The 23,944-nt window shown below is 43.3% G+C and overlaps 1 protein-coding gene across 1 annotated transcript in view; it reads right to left on the bottom strand.

The window, feature by feature from the left end:
• Positions 1–1,308: 1,308 nt before the first annotated feature.
• The window catches only part of LOC309489973 (uncharacterized protein), a gene marked incomplete at its 3' end in the record, with an annotated part of 85,769 nt that continues 63,133 nt past the window's right edge, over positions 1,309–23,944 (bottom strand). Inside the window, exons 2-3 of the mRNA XM_082158928.1 lie at positions 7,321–8,207; positions 1,309–1,482 (exon numbers count right to left, since the gene is read on the bottom strand). Coding sequence (XP_082015054.1) covers positions 1,309–1,482; positions 7,321–8,207 — 1,061 coding nt within the window. The remainder of the gene's footprint in view (positions 1,483–7,320; positions 8,208–23,944) is intronic.

Genomic DNA, 23,944 nt, shown 5'->3' with positions numbered 1-23,944 from the left:
CAGACAAAGACTGACTGAACAGAGGGAACTAAATACAGACACTGATGAACATAAACCAGGTGACACAGATGAAGGTAATTGACAAGACACAGGTGAAGATGATGAACTAATGACAGTAGACATGCAACGGATAAGTGGTGGGAAAACAAAAGACATGTGACTAAATAGACTAAACAGGATGTGGGGCCTTCAGAACTACCCCAGTACCTGCCCTGCTCATTGAAATGGGAGAAATGCCCTTATGGTTAAGACGCATTAAGCTAGGGTTACAGTACTGGGTAAAACTTAGTGGGTGTAATCATACCTTCCCAGCAAGGTGTCTGTTGCAAGAGGTTGCTGGAGATAATAGATACAATAATTTTTTTGTCATAATAAATAAGTGGGCAGGGAAGATGAGCATGGATCAGGGAGGTATTGTAGAACACACAAATTGGTTACTTATGCCCTATTGGGTGCTGCCTGAAATGTGTGTTGAGTTTGGTTTCCTTCAGGAAAAAAATAATTGTGAGGTGGCACCAAAAATAGAGGAATATCTTAATTCAATCAGTGAGAGTACTATGATTATTTTTACAGATGGATCTAGAGATCTAGTTAGTGGGAAAGCTGGATTTGGGGTATATGTGGAACAGTTAGGGTTGGAAATTGGTCGACGTATTTCTAATGGAAGTTCTGTTCTTACTGCTGAGTTAATGGCAATTTTATGGGCTCTATGGTGGATTGAGGAAGTAAAACCTAGAGAAATCATTATTTGCTCTGATTCTGCAGCTGCTCTAGAAAATTTAAAAGTAGGAAAATCTAAAGCTCGTCCTGACATTGTATTTGACATCTTGAATGTGTTTTTTAGAATTAGGTTTGATTCTAATATCAGTTTTTGCTGGGTTCCCGGGCATGCTGGGGTGAGGGGGAATGTGCGGGTGGATAAAATAGCAAAGGAGTGCTTAGGAAGAGAAGTAGATGTCCATGTATTATTAGGGAGGGTGGAACTGAGGGAACAAATTAAAGAGGGTTTAATAAATGAATGGCAGAGAGGGTGGGAAAAGGAAATTAGGGGTAGACACTACTTTTCCATACAACCTAAAGTTAGGAAAAGACGTTCATTTAACATTTTGTCACGTAGGGACTCAGTTAAAATGTGTAGATTGAGGTTGGGGCACTGTGGGTTAAATTATTCTTTGTGCATTGTAGGAAAGCATGTTTCTGGATTGTGTGAATGTGGGAGTCTTGAGACAGTAGGGCATGTTTTCCTATAATGCAGAAAGTATAGGGCAGAAAGAAATATATTCTTTATTAAACTGACAGGACTTGGAGTTAAGGCTTTTTCTCTTTTCTCTTTGTTTGGTCACAGTGATCAGCATAAACTGTCTGATCTCCAAGGCAGTTATTCAGTTCTTGCATGATACAGGACTGTATGTAAGAATTTAAGTCAAACTTTGACCTGTGGAGGGCAGTAATACGCTCAGCAGCGTCTACACTGCCGGAATCCTATAAGAAGAAGAAGACTAAACAGGAACACAACTGTTACACTACCACTCATACCAGGGTTAACATTAACAATTCTCTCTAAGGTGGGATTCAAATAAAAAATCGTGAGCTTAGAATTATAAGGTTCTATCTCCACTTTTGGTCGAAACTGAGTTTTTGACATAATCTGATCCATTAGGTGTTTATTAATGCCTGTGTGGTGTTATTTTTGTAAAAAAATATTTTGTTAGTAGTTATCAATAAAATAAAAAGGTTCCATCTCTCCATTGCCAGCTGGGATGTAAAAACTTTGATGCTCAATATCCCAGAACTACCCTAAATGGAGATAGAACCTTATAATTCTAAGCTCACGAAATGTCAAAGTTTGGAATGTGCTTTCTAACAAAATCTCTAACTTGCAAGTAACGGAAAAAATATGCAGAAACAATAGCATAGTTTTGTTTTAGCTGTTCAAAAGAGCTACATGTACCTTCCCTATAAAGATCCTGAATTGTTACTATACCCATATGTGTTTCCATTGAAAAAACAGCTTATCGTGTAACCCCAGAGGAAAAGCATGATTATTACAAATAGGTGTGTCCAGATATATATCTGGAATTTTCAAATATACTTTAATTTGTTTCCATACCTTAATTAAGTTAGAAATAACTATGTTTCCGTTGATACTCTTGACATCATTAACAGCTCTGCTTATTAGTCCCATTAAAATTGAAGTCTTATTACAACAGGCTTATTCAATTGCTAACCATTCTGGCTTGTCACCTAACTCCACCAACCCAGATTTTCTCCACCATGCTAAAGTATTTAAATTAGCTGCCCAATAATAATATTTAAAATTGGGAAGCCCAAACCCTCCTTGATCCTTAAGTTTGTTTAGATGTTTCTTGTTGATCCTGGCTGTCTTGTTGGCCCAAATGAAGCTGGTTATAATATATTCTAGCTGTTTAAAATTATAAAGGGGGACAAAGAAAGGAATACACTGAAATACATACAAAAATCTTGGAAGTACAACCATTTTTATAGCATTTATCCTGCCTACCATGGACATGGGGAGAGTCTTCCAAAAAATTATATTATCTTTAAGCTGATCAATTTTCTTTTTCCAATTCAATTTTAATAACATTTCAGGGTTTTTAGTGATCATCAGACCCAAATATTTAAAGGAGTTGTTTGCAATTAAAAATTTGGTGCTGGCTAAATTTTTTTTATCTAGATCATCAGAGACTGGCATTAATTTGCTTTTTTCCCAATTTATCGTGAATCCAGAGAAACGGCCACATTTTTCAATAAGCTCAAGTAATGGTGGAATAGACATTTCAGGTTTAGAAATGTACAGTAGAACATCGTCCGCATACAGTGAAAGATGTTGGGGTTTGCCCTCGATCATTATAGGCGCTATGTTAAGATGTTGCCTGATCCTTGCTGCCAATGGTTCCATCGATATGGCAAACAAAAAAGGAGATAGGGGGCATCCTTGTCGTGTGCCTCGAGATAACTGAAATGAGTTTGAAATGTCTTCGTTAGTAATAACAGAAGCTAGTGGAGAGCCTCAAGTGGAGGAGTTGAAGTATCTTGGGGTTTTGTTCACGAGTGAGGGAAGGATGGAACGGGAGATTGACAGACGGATCGGTGCAGCTTCTGCAGTAATGCGGTCGATGTACCGGTCTGTCGTGGTGAAGAAAGAGCTGAGCCGCAAGGCGAAGCTCTCGATTTACCGGTCAATCTACGTTCCTACTCTCACCTATGGTCATGAGCTGTGGGTCATGACCGAAAGGACAAGATCCCGGATACAGGCGGCCGAAATGAGCTTTCTCCGCAGGGTGGCTGGGCGATCCCTTAGAGATAGGGTGAGAAGCTTGGTCACTCGGGAGGAGCTCAGAGTAGAGCCGCTGCTCCTCCACATCGAGAGGGGTCAGCTGAGGTGGCTCGGGCATCTGTTCCGGATGCCTCCTGGATGCCTTCCCGGGAAGGTGTTCCGGGCGCGTCCCACTGGGAGGAGGCCCCGGGGAAGACCTAGGACACGCTGGAGAGACTATGTCTCCCGGCTGGCCTGGGAACGCCTCGGTGTCCCCCCAGAAGAGCTAGAGGAAGTGTCTAGGGAGAGGGAAGTCTGGGCATCTCTGCTTAGACTGCTGCCCCCGCGACCCGGCCCCGGATAAGCGGAAGAAGATGGTATGGTAACAGAAGCTACTGGATGCGCATAAAGAGTTTCAATCCATTTAACAAATTCTGAACCAAATCCAAATGTCTTTAAAACAGCAATCATATATTTCCAATCTAATTGGTCAAAGGCTCGTTGAGCATCTAGTGAAATTACACATGTCTTTAAGTTTTTCTTGTTATAAATTACGCTAAACAGCCATCTCAAATTGAAATATATATGCCTATTGGGCATAAAACCAGTCTGGTCTTGATGAATTATTGAACAAATGTACTTCTTCAACCTATTCACAAGAATTTTGCTTATAATCTTAGATTCAATGGGAATAAGGGAAATCGGTCGATAGGAAGACATCTGCAATTTATACCGTCCTGGTTTTGGAATTAATACTATGCTCGCTCGGTACATTGTTGGTGGAAATTTACAATCTGTTGTTGCATTTTTAATCAATCTTTGGATGAAAGGTACAAGATTATTCATGAATTTTTTTAAAGAATTCAGCACTAAAGCCATCAGGTCCTGCAGATTTATTATTAGGTAACTGACATATTACTTCATTTATTTCTTCCAGTATGATTTCTTTGTCTAAAAATTGTTTTGCTTCAGTGCTAAGAATGGGAAGGTCCAAATCAGAAAAAAATTATTCTATTACTTCCAAGCTTGTATCACATTTTGATTCATAGACTTCTCTATAGAAATCAGCGAAGCAACGATTCATTTCCTCAGGATCAACAATTATCTCCCCATTATCAGATTTTATTTGATGTATTGCACGAGTTGCCTGAGACTGCTTTAATTGGCGTGCAAGTAGTTTTTAGGGTTTATCACCTATTTCAAACTGCCTTTGTCTGATATACATGAGTTGTCTTGAAATATTCTTAGAAAGAAAAGAGTTATATTCACTTCGCAGCGCAACTATTTTCTTAAGAATAGTCTCGCAACTGGTTGATCTGTATTCCATCTCAAATTCCATCTTAAATTCCAAAAATGTAACCTTCCCATGAAATAGAACATTACGAACCTTGTGAATTAGAGCAGAACCTCCCTCCCAACCCACCCCCCACCCACTACTGCATCCCACGCAAACATTATGGATGTCCACCCCAGAGAAAATAACATTTGCATCTGTCAACTCACCCTCGATGCCACCTGGCATTCTTCCGTTAATATAGCCCACCACTCATCTTACAAAATACAACAAAAACGATACCTTTAGTCTTTTAAATATATCAAATGGAATTATATAAACACAAGTCTCTTCTGACTCTGCTGTGCAACGGCGCAATTTCACCAGTTTTCCAGTAGATATGCTTCGGACGACTCGGATGAATCAAAAGTTTGGGTTTCTTTATCCCTCACGGTCACAATGAACTTGGAAGGAAAATGAAAACCGCATCTCACTTCATGCTCCCTGCATTTCTTTCGTATGCTGTCAAACCTCTGCCTCTGTTTCAAGATGTCAGCTGCAAGATCTGAAAAGATATGCATTGCTTTTCCATCGTATTGCAGAGGTTTGGATCTTGTCAGGCGCAGAATGCGTTCTTTCACTTGATAATGATGAAGTCGTACAACGAATGCCCGAGAGCGGCCTTCTCTTATGGGTTGTGGCGAGCTGTGTGCCCTGTCAATCTGAATTGGTCGATCAAAGTTCTCCTCGCCCAGCACCTGAGCCAGAAGATTAGTCACAAACTCCGTAGGTTTGCCATTTTCAGCGCCTTCTTTTATGCCGACAATTCGGATGTTTTGTTGTCGAGATCTTGACTCTAAGTCACAAGTCTTTTCCTTAAGCTTTTCACATTCGGTCTCTAGGTGTGCACATAGTTTCTCCAGTGATTCGATGCGGGCTTCGTTAACTTTTGTTGCCTCTTCAGTCACTGCTACTCTGGTGGAAATTTTTGCAAGTGATACGTTCACCTCGGATAAAGTAGACGAAATGACATCGAACTTTCTGTCAAAGGTGCTGCTCAATTTCGCTATTGCTTCCATAATGTCAGTGTTCGTCGGCACTATTGCTTCAACGTTAGCTTGATTAGCATTAGCCGGCGACGACTCATGAACTTTATCTGTACCTCCTGGCTCCTCAGTATTCGATTTTTCAGATTTCTTATGCTTTGTCGGCATTGCTCAGGATGTTCAGGATGAATAACTTGTGATATTTAAGTGGCTACAAGATATTTTAACAGACAATATTACAGACTTGTGGAGAGCTATAAAAAAACGCGTTCACTCCATTCGGTGCCGGAAGCTCCCCCCAGATTTTTAAAAACAGTCCATACAATGCAAGGAATGTTGAAACATTGGCGCTCAAAAAATCACACAACACTGCAATAATGTAATTCATAGGCCTACTCCAGTTGTTTAATTCATGTCTTCTGAAATGACGTAATTGGTTTAGGAGGGAACAAAAGTAATTTTTTCATATACATCTTGACATGGTCTTTCCCGGCCCTTCCACCATCAGCTTTGCAAAGAGCGCAGCAAGTGTTCACTGACGTTTGACGGCAGAAAAAAAAAAGTTGAAACACTTTCAATCTGAGGTCTGTTGTCTGAAAATGCCATTAATGGTCAGAAGAGTAAAAGAAAACCTCTGGTGAAGAGGAGGAAATTGCAATATATAAACCAAAAGCTGCTCTTCCTGCTTTCTCAAAAACCTTGCTAACAAATACAAACTCATACTAAAGAGCTGTTCAGTTGAGATGTTAATTTTCTGGCCAAACCAGAAGCTAATTTGCTTTGGTTTGTAAAAAATGTTATACATGTTTGAACTGTTCTTGCGACAGTTATATAGTCTCGACCAGCAGGTGTCGCTAGCGCTTGGTGTTTCTAGTGCTTCGAAACGGTGGCTGCGTCCGAAAACTGATAAATGCTGCCTTCGGAGGACATATTCCAAGGTCGGAAGGCATCAATACACATCCAAATGCAATGTTAGTTTCACTTCTTGTTTCCTGAGAGACCTTCATCTGATTGATTTTTTATTCAGTTTTATTTTGATAAACATGACACAATATAATATCACGACTACATGAAAGGGGCTTTTACTGTTATAAAAAACAGATTTGTGAGAATTAGTGGAACTGAAGGTGTTCGAATAAACACGAAATACATGTGATTGTTGTCATGCGGTGAATCCGGCCAATCGTGAAACTGTGTCGTCATCAGAGCTCTTTGCAGCCACTCTGGAGAAGCAGCGCTGTATGAAGTCGAACAAGCCGAAAATCAGCTAGTATGGTGGGTGATTAATTAATTATTGATCTCATTAGTTAGCAAATTTGCCCAATAATGAGTTAACGAGTCATCCAGGTGGTACAAATGGTTTTCTGTTTGGCTTTAAAAGACCTGGTTGGTTTGAGACTTTAGCCTGTGCAGTTGAATTGGTTTTCTTAGTGGTTCAGTTTGTGTTATAAAATGGGTTTGATTAAAATGATTATTTTGGTAGTTCTTTATCACCAGTTACTATGGCATGGTGAGTTTACTTTGTTTGCTTTTAGAAAGTTTACTTGTCTGTTTAAAAATGTCAAATGTGTTTCTCAGAATTCAGCTGCTTAGTTGAAGATGGATCCTTAGATTTATCCTTGAGTGATGTTGGGAGAGTAGTTGGAGAAAAAGGTTTGTAGACCATTTTGTTTCATAATATATACTCTTGTACTAAGGTAATGAGTTTATACTAATCCATTTACATGGTTGTTGCTTTTGCTATTAGCAAAACTTATTTCTCTTTCTCCCTCTCTCCAGACAATTCTAGCTCTGTCCAACTGCAGGGAACTTTTAGCTCTGAGGGGTCCAGTTCTGTCAATGCCACTTTCAGCCAGGACTATTCTGAGGGGTTGGCTTCTGTGAACGCCACCTTCAGCCAGGACTATTCTGAGGCGTCTGGTTCTGTCAATGCCACCTTCAGCCAGGATGATGCTGAGGCGTCCGGTTCTGGGAACGCCACCTTCAGCCAGGATGATGCTGAGGCGTCCGGTTCTGTTAATGCCACCTTCAGTCAGGATGATGCTGAGGGCTCCGGTTCTGTTAATGCCACCTTCAGCCAGGACGATGCTGAGGGGTCCGGTTCTGGGAACGCCACCTTCAGCCAGGATGATGCTGAGGGCTCCGGTTCTGTTAATGCCACCTTCAGCCAGGACGATGCAGAGGGGTCCGGTTCTGTGAACGCCACCTTCAGCCAGGACGATGCTGAGGGGTCCGGTTCTGTCAATGCCACCTTCAGCCAGGACGATGCTGAGGGCTCCGGTTCTGTGAACGCCACCTTCAGCCAGGATGATGCAGAGGCGTCCGGTTCTGTCAATGCCACCTTCAGCCAGGACGATGCTGAGGGGTCCGGTTCTGGGAATGCCACCTTCAGCCAGGACGATGCTGAGGGCTCCGGTTCTGTGAACGCCACCTTCAGCCAGGATGATGCTGAGGGGTCTGGTTCTGTGAACGCCACCTTCAGCCAGGATGATGCTGAGGGGTCTGGTTCTGTGAACGCCACCTTCAGCCAGGACGATGCTGAGGGCTCCGGTTCTGTGAACGCCACCTTCAGCCAGGATGATGCTGAGGGGTCTGGTTCTGTGAACGCCACCTTCAGCCAGGACTATTCTGAGGGGTCCGGTTCTGTGAACGCCACCTTCAGCCAGGACTATTCTGAGGGGTCCAGTTCTGTGAACGCCACCTTCAGCCAGGACTATTCTGAGGGGTCCAGTTCTGTGAACACCACCTTCAGCCAAGATGATGCTGTGGGGTCTGGTTCTGTGAACACCACCTTCAGCCAAGATGATGCTGAGGGGTCTGGTTCTGTGTACGCCACCTTCAGCTGGGACGATGCTGAGGGGTCCGGTTCTGTCAACGCCGCCGTCCGCTAGCATGATGCTGTGGGATCTATTGTTTTAGCCCCTGTCTATTTAACTTGACATGAGTCAAGATTTTGTGTAACAATAAAATAGTCTTTTTGGAATGGGTTTCATGGTTTGGTTTGTCAATTCATCTTTCTTTTAGATTTAAGGTTTTTCAGCCACTTGGATTAGTTTGTGATGGTTTTATTGTCTTGTGGATGACAGGAGGCCTGTCTTTTGAGGTCCAGTTTTGCCCAAGAAGTCTGAAGTACTGTGTACATTTTTTTTTCTTATTTGTTCTTTGCTTATTTCATTTGCAGCACATGAATGATGTTGCACAATTTGAATATAAATGAATTGGTTAGTTTTGCTTTCAGGATTTGTCGAATGTCCCTAAAGCTCCTCTGGGCTCCGTGAATGAAAGCAATGTGTAATAAAAAAACTGCATTATATAATTCTCAGCTGAGTTCTGCCCATTAGAAAGTGATTCCAGCAGGGGGTGACACAGGCTGTGAAAAAGCAACAGCTAACTTTCATGATGAGGGTGAGCAGAAAAATACATGAAAAAGTAAAAATAAAAAATTTAACTTGAAAATAATTGATTTTGTTTAGAGGGTTTCATCAGTGATAGTTATTTTAAGGGGGAAGAAGAGACCGATTTCTGCCACTGTTTAAAAAAAGAAAAGTGGATCCACTTCAAATGTTGACTACTGTAGATGAAGCTCATATTACACATGTTTTCTATACTTTGTTGATGTATTTTCTTTTGAAAAATGAAGTTGGGCATATCATTCATGTGTTTGGCCTTTTTTGATGAACAAACTAAAAGCCGCAAAACACATTTTGTAGCAGCTCTTGGCTTCTTAATAATGGCAGAGAGTCTCTAACGGGTGCAATCGATTTTTATTCTTCGAGAATCAGCATAAGCACCGTGAAAACTAGAAGTAAACACACAAAAAGCTGGTTAATAAACCTTTGGCACAAATTTTCAAATAAATCCTCACCCCTTTTACAGTGCATCATCATGCATTTGTGTATATGTGCAATGCACATCAGAAGACCTTTAAAGCCATTTTAAAATAACAACACATAAAACAACAATTTGCTCACTAAACGCATGCAACTTTCCTGGTACAAGATACACAACAAAACAATTTCCAGTAACAGACAATGTAGACAATTTACATCCTTAAAGCCTTTCATTCTCTTATACATGGAGCCAACTAATACACACCTCACTCCACTCACCAAGGGTGCAAACTTTAAACTAGCTGCTTTCCTGAATTAGCCGCTAGCTTGATGGTCTCTGAACTAAAACAGCACACAAATGTGTGGACATAAGACAAAGCAACTTCACAAAAACATTGTGAAAACGGAATTACATAAGTAGCCGGTTCGAGCTCGCGTGTCTCTAGTCTCTACGTCTCGGCTACCCCTCTGCGTTGTGTTGTGTTGAATAAAAAACTGGAGTCGAATTGCTGGTTCAGAGGTTCTTTATATGCCTGCATGGGTTGGAAAATGCAGTAATTATTTGTTGCATTCAAAGGAGTGTTTAAATCAGCCTACTCCTCGCTCTGCTCAGACCTCCCGCGGACTGAAGCGAGCTCACAATGCACATTTACAATCTCATTTACAGTAATAAAGAATATAAAGAAAATAGTAATAATTAATATCACATCAGGTGTATCAACAGTCAGTGAAATAACACAATATATATATATATATATATATATATATATATATATATATATATTGACACTAACTAAGCTCATATGATATACATTTTTAAATCACCCACATTCCAGCATTTTATATAACCAATTCGATTGAACACATATAACAAAGAAATCACAAAAACAACTCATAACCATACCTGCATGGGTTGGAAAATGCAGTAATTATTTTTTGCATTCAAAGGAGTGTTTAAATCAGCCTACTCCTCGCTCTGCTCAGACCTCCCGCGGACTGAAGCGAGCTCACAATGCACATTTACAATCTCATTTACAGTAATAAAGAATATAAAGAAAATAGTAATAATTAATATCACATCAGGTGTATCAACAGTCAGTGAAATAACACAATATATATATATATATATATATATATATATATATATATATTGACACTAACTAAGCTCATATGATATACATTTTTAAATCACCCACATTCCAGCATTTTATATAACCAATTCGATTGAACACATATAACAAAGAAATCACAAAAACAACTCATAACCATACCTGCATGGGTTGGAAAATGCAGTAATTATTTGTTGCATTCAAAGGAGTGTTTAAATCAGCCTTCTCCTGTCAAACATTTGAACATAGAAAAGATATCAGCAGACACGCTTCACAGGCCAACTTTCACACTAACATACAACACAACGTGATACTGCATTCACTCGGTTAAACTTTCACTTATGCAGGAAAAACATCTTCAAAAGGAGAGATCACATACTTGTGCATACTCAATTACATTTTAACAAAACCGATCACTTAATTAGTGATTATTTTCACTTATAACACTCTTTCGAACAGGAGTGCACACACCTCGCTCTGCTCAGACCTCCCGCGGACTGAAGCGAGAGCGCGCGCAACGCGCAAATGACGTCACAACTGCGACGAACACAAAACTCATAAAGACATAAAAAAAATTATTTTCTTTTCTTTTCTTACATGCATATGTAGCAGAAAAATTTGGATTTTGTGTGAATTTAAAATGAAACACAAGTTATAATTAATACCTGTTACATTCACCCCCTTCTGAATTCACCAAAATCCCAAAGACTCAACCAACTTGACTGGGGTCTCCAAAATATCTCTACCCATTTCAGCCTGAAAATGCTACCTTCTTAAAAGGTTGAGAGAAATTCAAGGGTGATCAGGCCTAAAAAAACTCCCAGAATAAAATGATGCCTTTTACACCATACCAGGTTTTAAACCACAAATCTTCAAGTCAAATGTATAACATCTATGTCACATCAAATGAATTGCTTTACAGCCACAGGGATAATGCTCAAGTGTATCAGAGAATATGAACTTAGACTATAGAATAACTCTTAAAACAAGGTGAGTAGTGACTGGGACTTTCTACCCAATGTGTTTGTAAGTGATTTAATTTTTACCGGTCTTTGTGCCATAGATTCAATAAGACGATTGACCTTCTTAACCACTCTTCCAGCACGTGTAACTCGTTCTTGAGTATTTTCTACACCCTGGGTGTCTCGGCCTCTAGTCTCTGAACTAGGCTGTTCTGTATTGGGCATATCTCTTTCCTCCACTATGGGATTGGCTCTTTCCTCCACTCTGGGATTGTCTCTTTCCTCCACTATGGGATTGGCTCTGTCACAATCAAGACTAAAACAGTCCCTTTGATAATTAAAAGGCTCTGTAATATGACTGTCATTATCACAAAGCTTCTCAGAACAATCACCATCTTGACTCTGCTGTTCTCCCTCAGTATGGAACTGCACAGATCCAGTTTCACTTTGTGAGGTTTGACCCAGGGAATGTTCTGTTTCATCTAATACCCAGAGGCTTGTCCGTCTCTCTGAACTTTCACTTTCCAAGCAATCTGCAAGATCCTGGGGCTGCTGATGAGCAGCTGACTCCCCATCATCATCACAGTCATCGAGATACGGGTTACTGGCTCCTCCAAGTTCCGTCTGAATGGGTAAGAAGCTGATGTTCAACAAAAGATTGCGAAGTACAAGTCTCTTAGTTCCTTTTTCATCCTGTACCATGTAGGTATGCGTCTGGGGATTCCGGTTGATGACAACATACAGGGTTGACTCCCACTTGTCGGCAAGTTTTCTCCTCCCCCTCTCTCCCTTATTAGCAATCAGCACACGATCTCCAACGCTTAGGTGAGTGCCCTTTACTCTTTTGTTATATCCCTGAGCTTGCTTTTTCTGTTCTTTGACAGCATGCTGCTGTGCAATAGTTGCTGCTTCATGGAGATGAGAGAGTAATGTCTTGGCGTGACTACCATAATCAACCACCACAGGATCTCGGAGTACCTGTTTGAACATCACATCTACCGGAAGTCTCGGCACACGGCCAAACATGAGATAAAAAGGTGAAAAACCTGTTGTTTCATGCACAGTAGCATTATAAGCAAATGTTAGGGTCTGGATTTGTTGGGGCCACTGATGCTTAGCTTTGAGAGGCAAAGAACGCAACATAGCTCCTAGAGTCCTATTAAATCGTTCAGTTCCCCCATTGCCCATGGGATGATATGCTGTGGTGTGCGACTTAGCCACTCCTGACAATTTAAGTAGCTCTGCGATCAAACCACTCTCAAAATTAGCACCCTGGTCGGTGTGTATACGTTCAGGAAAGCCATAGACGCAGAAAATGTGATCCCACAGCTTCCTGGCCACTTGCTTAGCTTTCTGTTTGCACATGGAAATGCGTGAGCTAATTTTGTAAAGTGGTCCGTGACTACCATGTAGCAACAATGACATCTGCTTTTCACATTAAGTGAATCATGTGATGTCGAACACATCTTCTTTGTCCAAACAGCGCTGGTTAATAATTCCCCACGGAATAATTCACCAGTGCCGGGGTGTCTGTCGCCCCCCCCCCAGTTCAGCGCGGACTCCCTGTGACTTTTACAACCTCACAGACTCGTGACATTCCAGAACACACACACACACACACATACACACACACACACACACACACACACCAACATCCTTTGTGTAACTTAACATCCTTTAAGGTATGCAACTCAGAGTTGCATCTGAACTTCCTGTATGCATGTGTGATTAATGTTGTTTGGATCATATAGTTATGATCTTCGAGTGTTTGGCTCTGAAATGTATTCACTGAAAGAAGGTTCCTCGATAGTGTCTTGTAACCCGACCTCGACCTGGTCATAAACTTTATGACTCCAAAGCTGCAGCTCAGCCAGTCCTTCTGCAAGCCAACATTCCAGACCTTTCCACACATATGATCCAATAGCAATGTTTTTGATATGTATTTTTATGTGTGTATAATTGGCCAGATAATGTCTGAGGTATCTATGCAACGTTATTATGTTAATCAAAATCACTATGCTAAGTGATTATGAGGAAATTATGTAACCCTGTATTTCTTTCATGCAAAAACGTCATTCGAGGTGTCAATGTAATGGGAAAAACACGTCGGAGTCGAATCTTGACTGCAAAGTACAATAATATGCATTTATTCCAGGAAATGCCATATTTCTAAATATGAATGTTATTTTCGACCTCTCACATGACAGTCAAAGTGGGGGTTTCTTCACAAACAAAGAATCTTCCCGCTTCAGATCAGAGGATCCGATTAGTCCTCCACGAAAAAGGAGGCGTACACGGGATTCCCTTAAAAGTCCGAACCCTCTCTGAATTCTTTCTCTTATCCCTTATCTCTCTCTCAACTCATCCAACTTCTCTTGATCCTCTCCCCGGCGCAGCGCTTCTCCAAGGAACATCTGAAGGAGGCCCTGGCCTTCTCCATCGAACGAACCCATGTTCGAGTCGTAGCTGCCGGTCTTTGCAACTAAGATTTCCAGCCTCTCCTATCCCGGGAGACGAATCTGAACTTTCTCGGTAACATCACATTCAGTGAGCCTTTCAAGCTTCCCGCGACACCGGAAGACGCAGCAGAAACAGGACACCATCCTCGCTTCTTGCATCAGCTTCAGCCTGACCAGAAAGAGCACTCGCAAGTATATTGATTCCTATAAAAGCTGTTCCAGGTGTCTAGGTCTTAGGTCTGTGAACTAAGTTACCCTCTATCTTCCCTCTATATCTTTCTTTCTTTCATCTCATTTTCATTCTGATCACGCTATGTTTATGTTTTTGTTCGGTTAAATGTTTATTTGTTTGTTTGCATTTTTACGTACGTTTATGTTTGTAGTTTATATAATCTCTAGTGTGTGCCATTTTATTAATAAACCCATGTATACTTTTAATTGTCTCTGTGTTTGAAAACCCACCTTATAAAGTCAATGAAATTTAAAGATCTAAGCTACAAGCTCGATATAAACTACATTTAGTAGGTCTTAATTCAGAAACTCAGTAAGTTTGATATTCGTGGCCAGAAGATAAAACTTTCTTGGAGTTTGAAAAGGGATACCCCCTTCTTAACTGTAATGATCAGACAGTACAGAACAAGGTAATCTCGATAATTGATAAAATAAATGTACATGCGACTTATGAATTATGACCATGAGTCATAAATATTAATATTTCCAAAATTCCCTATATTCTTGAGCTAATTCACATTTACCCCGAGTCGTTTATTGTTAGATATATTATGGTGGAGAATGCGGGCAGTTTCAAACTTTATTTGATGGACAAATTCAGTTTCAGTTGAATGTGTATTATGGCTGTTAATAATGGTACACGCGCGTTTTGAATTGTGAGATAAGTCGCTAAGGCGAACTCACCCAGCTGATGGCGGGCACAAAGCCAGCCCAGCTCTGCTAAAACTGCAGTTCATGACATTACATCTGTCTCTGTAAAGACGAAGCAAAACTCTTTGCAGTTGATACATGTAACATGATTTAAACCGACTAAATAAAGACGAAGGAATTTTTTTTAGTGCGAGGACGTAAATCTGAACTGAGCCGATCCTCAGTTTCAGTCGTAATAGGCCTTAGTAATACGTTAACGATAAACTCCTGGTCAGAAATTGGTCTCGCGATCCAATTTTGAAAACCTATGCATTATCATAAAGTGCTATTTTGATTAATGTTTATGGGAGGTGGAACAGATGCAATAATTCCTGTTCACAGCTGTAGTAATTAAACAGAAGTCTAATGCCTGCTTGCTCACAGCTCTATTAAGTAAAACAGAAGAAATAATTCCTGTTCACAGATGTTTAATTCCTGTCGTGCTCACGGCTCTATTAATTAAAACAGAAGTATTAATACCTGTTTTTATTTGAACCGTTTAATGTATAATGTGTAAGTAAAACAGAAGAAATAATTCCTGTTCACAGATGTTTAATTCCTGTCGTGCTCACCGCGCTATTAAATTAAAACAAGAAGTTTTAATTCCTGTTTTTATTGTAAACCATATATAATGTGTAATTGGAGACCAGTTTTATGAATTAAGAAAACAGATGATAATCCCTGTTCTTCTTCTTTAAACCGTCTCATGTGTATAATGTATAATGTGTAATTCCTGTTAGTCACATGTTGTGAAACTCGCGTCATTTTTCCGCATGCAACAGAGCGCAAAATGCTCGTGATTCCACAGATAAAAAAAATAAAAAAAACTGCTGAATCACGCCACTGACCAACACTAGAGGGCAGCCTTTAGGTGTGTGGCAGTTCTCAAATTACGCGCCCCCAACCGACGTCATCCTGCGTGAGCGTCGCCTCCCACTGACGTCAGCCTGCACGAGCGCAATTACGCCATCTGGTGGACGCTCTCAGATAATACCGGCTTTCATTTTTCTGCTAACAATTTTCCTTTTTCTCTCCCCCGAGGATGGAATGAATGGTTTGACTCTCAAATATTCACCTGCATTCAAAGCTTAGCTTATGCTGATATTATTTGGAGTTAGACAATTCTTCTTTTCTGTTTTTGACTGTCACACTTTAAAGTGAAGTTCGAAAAAAAAAACTTTTCGAATTAAAAACTTGGGTTTGATTCACTCAGTTAATTGATAGTCCACCTAGGAGGAAGCACGCCACCGTGTGGCCAGCTTGGGTTGACGTATCAATATCTGTTTCACCCCCAGTCTGCAGTGAAGTGTCTCAACATTGCTACCCTTCTCGTTTGATTATTTTATAATCAATACTAATAACTTCAGTGTTATTGTAAGGATTATAGGAAGTCATTCTGATTTTGTTTTTCAGTTTAATTATTGTATAATTAGTATTGATACTCCACTGTTATCATTCTAATTTTCTTTTCTTCTTTATTATTATTGGGACCTCTCCTTGCATGCTTATTTGAATTTTAATTTAAACTAGTTTGAATTTTAATTTAAATTGTGTTCACTAACAACCAGGTGGACCACGGAGAAGGAATACGCCCCTTTCCCTTGTGGCACTAACCCACTGCAGGGCCTATCCCTCTGCCTGCGTCCCAAGCCTGTGTTGTTTATTTGAATTTTATTTCATTGATCATTTTTTTCTCTTTCCCCAGCCTTTTCAAAGGGGGGGTAGGTTATTCCGATAATTAACCATCGGTTATCATAATTCCTTTGCATTGTATCATTATTTTAGTAAAGTCTTTGCCTCTGACCCCTGCATACATATTTACTCAATTTGATGAAAACAGAAAGCCTTAATTCACTTTAAGTCTAACCTCTTAATCCCTTATTGTGTATCTATTGGCAGGACACAGTCAGTGCACTGTGGTGATCCGAAAGTCATCTTTGGTGGTTTCCGGTGGGCGGGGGTCATCTGTCCGGCGTTACTGACACTGCGCTCCGTCTGGTGTTGGGACCGTCGGAGAGTCTGACCGCGCCCGCTGGTTTCCACCTGGATGACCTCTATTCACCCCAGGTAAACTGAGATTTGATAAAACCCATCTTTCGAGGTCCTGTCCCGATAATCCACGCATCTCCTGGCCCTATCAGGAACTCTAGCAGCGTTAATAGGCTTAGGCCTCTTTACTTTCTAAAAAAATTTTTTTAACACTCCCCGTGTTATTGTTTGTGACATTTCATTGCAGACCAATTCAGAATCAGAATCAGAATCAGAAAGAGCTTTATTGCCAAGTATGCTTGCGCATACGAGGAATTTGTCTTGGTGACAGCTTCCAGTACACATACAATATAAAGTGACAAGACAAGTGACAAGTAACATAGGTATAAATAAAAAATAGAAAAAATAAAAATAAAATAAAAATAAAAGATTATAAATTATAAATATAATATAAAGTTATAAGGTGCTATAATGAAATGTCTGAGGGAAGTATTGCACATGTTTGTTCCACAGTAGGGGAACATTTAAGTGTTCATGAGGTAGATGGCCTGGGGAAAGAAACTTTTCCTGTGTCTGGTTGTTTTTGTGCTCGGTGCTCTGTAGCGTCGACCAGACGGTAACAGTTCAAACAGAAAGTGTGCTGGGTGTGACGGGTCCAGAGTGATTTTGCGAGCCCTTTTACTCACTCTGGATGAGTGCAGTACTTTGAGTGTGGGAAGGGTAGTGCCAGTGATTCGCTCAGCAGTCCGAACTATCCGCTGTAGTCTACGGAGGTCGGTTTTGGTAGCAGAGCCGAACCAGACGGTGATGGAAGTGCAGAGGATGGACTGGATGACAGCTGAGTAGAACTGTACGAGCAGCTCCTGTGGCAGGTTGAATTTCCTCAGCTGACGCAGGAAGTACAGTCTCTGTTGGGCTTTCTTCACAATAGAGTCTATGTGAGTGTCCCACTTCAGATCCTGAGAGATGGTGGTGCCCAGGAACCTGAATGACTCTACTGCAGTCACAGTGCTGTCCATGATGGTGAGTGAAGGGAGTGCAGGGGGGTTTCTCCTGAAGTCCACGATCATCTCCACTGTTTTGAGCGTGTTCAGCTCCAGGTTGTTATAACTGCACCAAAGAGCCAGCTGCTCCACCTCCTGTCTGTACGCAGACTCGTCACCGTTCCGGATGAGTCCGATAACAGTAGTGTCGTCCGCAAACTTCAGGAGCTTGACAGAGGTGTCTTTAGAGGTGCAGTCATTTGTGTACAGGGAGAAGAGCAGTGGTGAGAGAACACATCCCTGTGGAGCACCGGTGCTGATGGTGCGGCTGTCGGACGTGATTTTGCCCATTCTGACTAGCTGTTGTCTGTCTGTCAGAAAGCTGGTGATCCATTGACAGATGGAGCTAGGGACAGAGAGCTGGGTCAGTTTGGTCTGGAGCAGTGATGGGACGATGGTGTTGAAGGCAGAACTAAAGTCCACGAACAGAATCCTTGCATAGGTCCCTGGTTTGTCCAGATGTTGTAGGGTGTAATGCAGTCCCATATTGACCACATCATCCACAGACCGGTTTGCTCTGTAGGCAAACTGCAGGGGGTCCAGCAAGGGTCCAGTGATGTCCTTCAGATATGCTAACACCAGTCTTTCGAATGACTTCATGGCCACAGATGTTAAGGCAACAGGTCTGTAGTCATTGAGTCCTGTGATCTTTGGTTTCTTCGGGATTGGGATGATGGTGGAGCGTTTAAAGCAGAAAGGGACTTTGCACTGCTCCAGTGATCTGTTGAAGATCAGTGAGAAGATAGAGGCCAGCTGGTCAGCGCAGGTTTTCAGACAGGCTGGTGAAACACCGTCTGGGCCTGGTGCTTTCCTTCTCTTCTGTTTCCTGAAGATCTGACGCACATTATCCTCACTGATCTGAAGTGCAGGGGGGGAGGGGAGGGGGATGGCTGGAGGTGTTGATGGCTGTGTAGAGAGATGGTCAGGGCGGGTATGGGGTGTCTGATCGGGGGTCTCAAATCTACAGTAAAAGACATTCAGCTCGTTCGCAAGATGCTTGTTGCTGTCGATGCTGGGGGATGGTGTCTTGTAGTTGGTAATGTCTTTCAGGCCTTTCCACACTGATGCAGGGTCGTTGGAGGAAAACTGGTTTTCCAGCTTTTTGGCATAGCTCTTCTTAGCCACTTCAATCTCCTTTGTCAATGTGTTCCTGGCCTGATTATACAAGATCCTATCCCCACTCCTGTAGGCATCTTCTTTGACCTGACGAAGCTGTCTGAGTTTTGGTGTGAACCATGGTTTATCATTGTTGAATGATAAGTAAGTCCTGGTAGGGATGCATAAATCCTCACAGAAACTGATGTATGATGTTACAGTCTCTGTGAGCTCGTCCAGATCGCTGGCAGCAGCTTCAAAAACACTCCAGTCAGTGCATTCAAAACAGGCTTGTAAGACCTGCTCTGTGTCGTTGGTCCATCTCTTTACAGTCCTTATTACTGGCTTAGCAGTTTTAAGTTTTTGCCTGTAAGTTGGTAGAAGATGAACCAGGCAGTGATCGGAAAGTCCTAGAGCTGCTCTGGCGACGGAGCGATATGCATCCTTTGTTGTGGTGTAGCAATGGTCCAAAATATTATTGTCTCTGGTGGGGCATGTAATGTGCTGTTTGAATTTAGGCAGTTCACGTGTGAGTTTTGCCTGATTAAAGTCTCCGAGAATGATAAGAACAGAGTCCGGGTGTTGTTGTTCTGTTTCTGTGATCAGATCAGCCAGCTGTTGCAGCGCCGTACTCACGTGTGCTTGCGGTGGAATGTAAACACTGATGAGAACGAGCGAGGAAAACTCCCGCGGCGAGTAGAACGGCTTACAGTTAATGAAAAGCACTTCCACATCAGGACAGCACATCTTCCTTAACACAGTTACATCAGTACACCACCTTCTGTTGATGTAAAAGCATGTCCCACCACCGCGCGTTTTCCCCGTTGACTCCATATCGCGATCCGCTCTGAACAGCTGAAAGTCCGGTAGATGTAACGCGCTGTCCGGAATGGCTTCGTTCAGCCAGGTTTCCGTGAAACACAGAGCAGCAGAGTTGGTAAAGTCCTTGTTTTTGCGTGAGAGCAGAAGTAGTTCGTCCATTTTGTTAGGGAGAGAGCGGACATTCGCCAGATGGATGCTAGGCAGCGCCGTTCTGAATCCGCGCTGCCTGAGCTTCACGAGTGTGCCGGCTCGCTTCCCACGCCTGCGCGTCTTATACTGTTTCCACAGTGCAGCGGCGCAACCGACGACAATGTTCCGCAAAACGCCAGAAGAATCAAAAACTGGTTGGTGATCAGTTGGTGTGCACTGCCGAATGTTCAGCAGTTCGTCCCTGGTATAACTGATAGCGAATGACAAACATAAAACAGGACAAACTAACAAAAACAGTGTAACAACTGGAGAGCTCAACACCGAGGCAGCCATCCGCGGCGCCATCTTGGATTCACTTCCTTGTGTTGTGTTTCCCTCTGATCTTCCCTACCTTCAACCTTGTCTCTTTCTCCACTCTGTTGTGATTTGTTTCTTTCATTTCACTTAGACACAGAACCTAAGAGAGACCCCAGGAAAGCTGAACAATAGAGTGACGATCAAAGCGGGCGTCGCTAAAATGACCCCCAGGCTACCGCCTGTCCAAATCTCTATTGTGGGTTTTACCCATACCCATGAAATTGGCTCCGCTAACTGTCGACATCAGTTAGCCCCGAAATTCTCATAAACGGCATAGCCCGTATGAGTGTAGCTCATTAACCCTATAAACAAACTTGCATTGTGTCTCTTTTTGTGTGTGCTGTGCTTCTCTCACCACAGTAAGCAGAGATGTCGAGCTCACCCAGTCCCGCAGTCCGCTGGCACGACCTCGAGACGTGGCTGCGAGAAATGATGGCAACCATTCTGCCCCAGGATGCCGCTGACCCACAGTACCTGGACCAGTTTGAGACCTACGATCCAACCCAGAAGTACGACCACGAGCAGCTAGCCAAAATCTTCGGAAAACTCGCACTCAACCTCGTCACCAAGGCCCGGGCCAGCGAAAGGACCAACCTCGACCTGGAGCAGAAGGCAGCCGCCCTACAGCTCCAGGCCACAGAAGCCCTGAAGGACCGAGCTCACACACAGAGTCGGCTAGACCAACTAATCTTCCTGACCGAGGAAGAGGACGAAACGGACACAACGCTACAACAGGAAGTTGAAAGACTTCAAAATGCCCTGGACGATCTTCATCGGCACACAGATCAAAGACAGCAGTCAGAGGAAAACACCAGGAAGGAACTCAACGAAAGGCTCCAACGGGCTGAAGCTCTCCTTGAGAGAGCAGAGATTGAAATCCATCGGCTCATTCAGCAGAGACACGATCTCAGAGACGAACTTGACATTGTTCGCAGAGAACTGAGACATTCTTACAGACTTAACAGTGACCGGGAAGGGGAAGAACATCTCACACCATTTCCCCCTTCCAGCGAGTCCACGCCTGTCAGCCAAACACCAAAAGCTAAAGGGGGCGGAGCTGCAAAGGGTCAGAATCCTCTCCAGACGGATTGGGCCCCCAGCAACAGCTCTCCTCCAACAAGCCTTGACAAGCTGGCCAGAAACATTCCTACGTTTGCCGGAGACTGCAGTGTTCATGCGTACCTTCAAGACATTGACTTTCACCTGCAAACTGTCGCCAACGCGACAGCTTGGGACAAATTGTACCTGGTAAGAATCACCTCAAGCAGAGATGTGCGTAGTTTTCTGGATCGCCAACCAGAGACTGTCAAAGCAGATTACAAGCAACTGCGACAAGCTTTGATCCGTGAATTCTCTGACCCAGAATCAGACCAAGGGTTTATCACGGCATTTGACGTCAAACAGGCCCGACTTGAACACCCACACTCCTACTATGGCCGACTCCGACAAACGTTCTTCGGAGCAATCAACACACCACATATGGAAGAAGATATAACCTTTAGAACTTTGTTTCTGCGGAATCTGCATAGCACCGTGAGTAAACATCTCGGTGTGCTCGTCTGCCCACGAACCATGTCTATTCGAAAACTCAGAGACTTAGCCCACAAGGCTTACACCAAGCAAAGGGCTATGGATGAAAAGACTGTAAAAACACACACAATCTACTCCGTCTCTGAGCACTGCTCAGAGTTAGACACAGAAATTGTCCAACAACCCCTCAGTCACAGACCTTACCACAGAGAATCAACACCGTTCCAGGCCAGCAGATGGCAGCACGACGGTGACGGTGCTCATCCAAAGCATCGGACCGAGCGCTCGGAAAGATTCTGGAACCAGCACCACCCGCCGTCCAGAACTCCAAGCCCAGACCGTCGAACCTGGAACCACTCTCCCCAGAACACTGGTGAGCCCGAGTCTTCTTACACAACAGATGAAGACAGTGCAGCCACGTCTGACACAGACACAGAAAACGAACACTAACACCGACTGCTTCAAGGTCATGACTGAACCGCAGCTGAGTAACCAAACCAATGTCTGCGCCACATACAGACAACCCACCCACCCACCCTAACGATTGCAGTGATTACACAGCACAAACGAACTTTACCAACTACACTGCACGCCTCAGAGCCGCTTACGCTACCTCCGCTGTGTACAAAAAAAAAAGTCATGCGGGCCTCTGATGAACAGACTTTTCCTATGCCACCACTTACCCCTCCACCACCCTCGCAGGCCATCTGAGCTCACTAACAACCAGTGCCTCAAACAGCTGTCTGCCACCACGCACATTTTGCGTTCACAGGACTTCAATACGCATTGTGCACCTGTTGCCATCACAGCGCCACAGCTTGTAAGGCCACAAAGCACAAGGGGGGGGGGGGGGGGGGGGGGGGGCAGGCGTAACAATGACGCCACATGTGCCAAAAAGCCATGCATGGGACATCAAAGCATGTGGCATACCAACCTCAGCGAACCAAAAAGACTGCCCTAAACCAACCAAGGACGACCCTCGCTGAAATTTTTCCTCCCATTCTCTCTCTCTCTCCCTTTTGCCTCTAACTGGATGCTGTGGTGGTTCGCGAGAAAGCAGCCACGATCGGACATCACCTCACCAGGTCCGGCATCTGGCATCGCATGGAGAGAGCAGCCCCGACTCCTGACTACCAAGGCAGGACCCACACTCAGAAAGTGTACGTTCGACTCAAACCCAGCAACGTCGAAAGAGCACACTACCTCAACACAGCAAACATAGTCACAGTAAGACGGCCTGTGACCGAAATTCAGACCGAACTTCCACAGCCACTGTAACTCACGACCAGCATGACACTGCCACACGTGTCAACATGCTCAACCAGAGTATGTCGATTCAAGTACCAACAGGTGCCATCCCACACCTTGGTGACCTGTCATGGTACCATCTTACGAAAACACCCTGAGCCAGACAGCACTGGAACTCCCATCCTCCAAGAACTACAACTTCACCTTAGATCCAGAACTGGACCTCTGGTTTGAGGAAAGGGGGGGGTCCCAACTCATGAACATGGCTCCTGTCAACACAGCCCTCCAAGCATGGGCAACCGCCCAGCCTGAATACCTCACCTGTGTCCAAATCTGGACCACAGCTGACACGGTGCTGTGTCTCTCCACGGTCACCGACCACGCCCCGACACTCGTCTTGGCTTTCATCCTGTACAGGACTCAACGAGATGTGAACATCTACAGCCAAGCTCACGAAAGCCGTGTCCAAGGTCTCAGAGGGAATCCCCGGAAAGGGGGTGCCAAGTCAGAGACCACGCCGAACCTCATCGAGCTGAATCCTCAGCTTCTAAGGACCACCTGCTATCCTACCATCATGATCCACCTGCTACACGACCATCAGGATTCACCTGTCATCCATTGTGCTAATTTGTTGTTCGATGAAGTCCATCCCCGGTCTTCATCTAACAAAAAGGGGGAATTATGTAGCAACAATGACATCTGCTTTTCACATTAAGTGAATCATGTGATGTCGAACACATCTTCTTTGTCCAAACAGCGCTGGTTAATAATTCCCCACGGAATAATTCACCAGTGCCGGGGTGTCTGTCGCCCCCCCCCCCCCCCCCAGTTCA

Source organism: Leuciscus leuciscus, assembly GCF_965113295.1.
Source record: "Leuciscus leuciscus genome assembly, chromosome: 25".
Taxonomy (NCBI): Eukaryota; Metazoa; Chordata; class Actinopteri; order Cypriniformes; family Leuciscidae; genus Leuciscus; species Leuciscus leuciscus.
The sequence above is the reverse complement of the archived record's forward strand: the minus strand, read 5'-3'. Positions and strand labels throughout refer to the sequence as shown.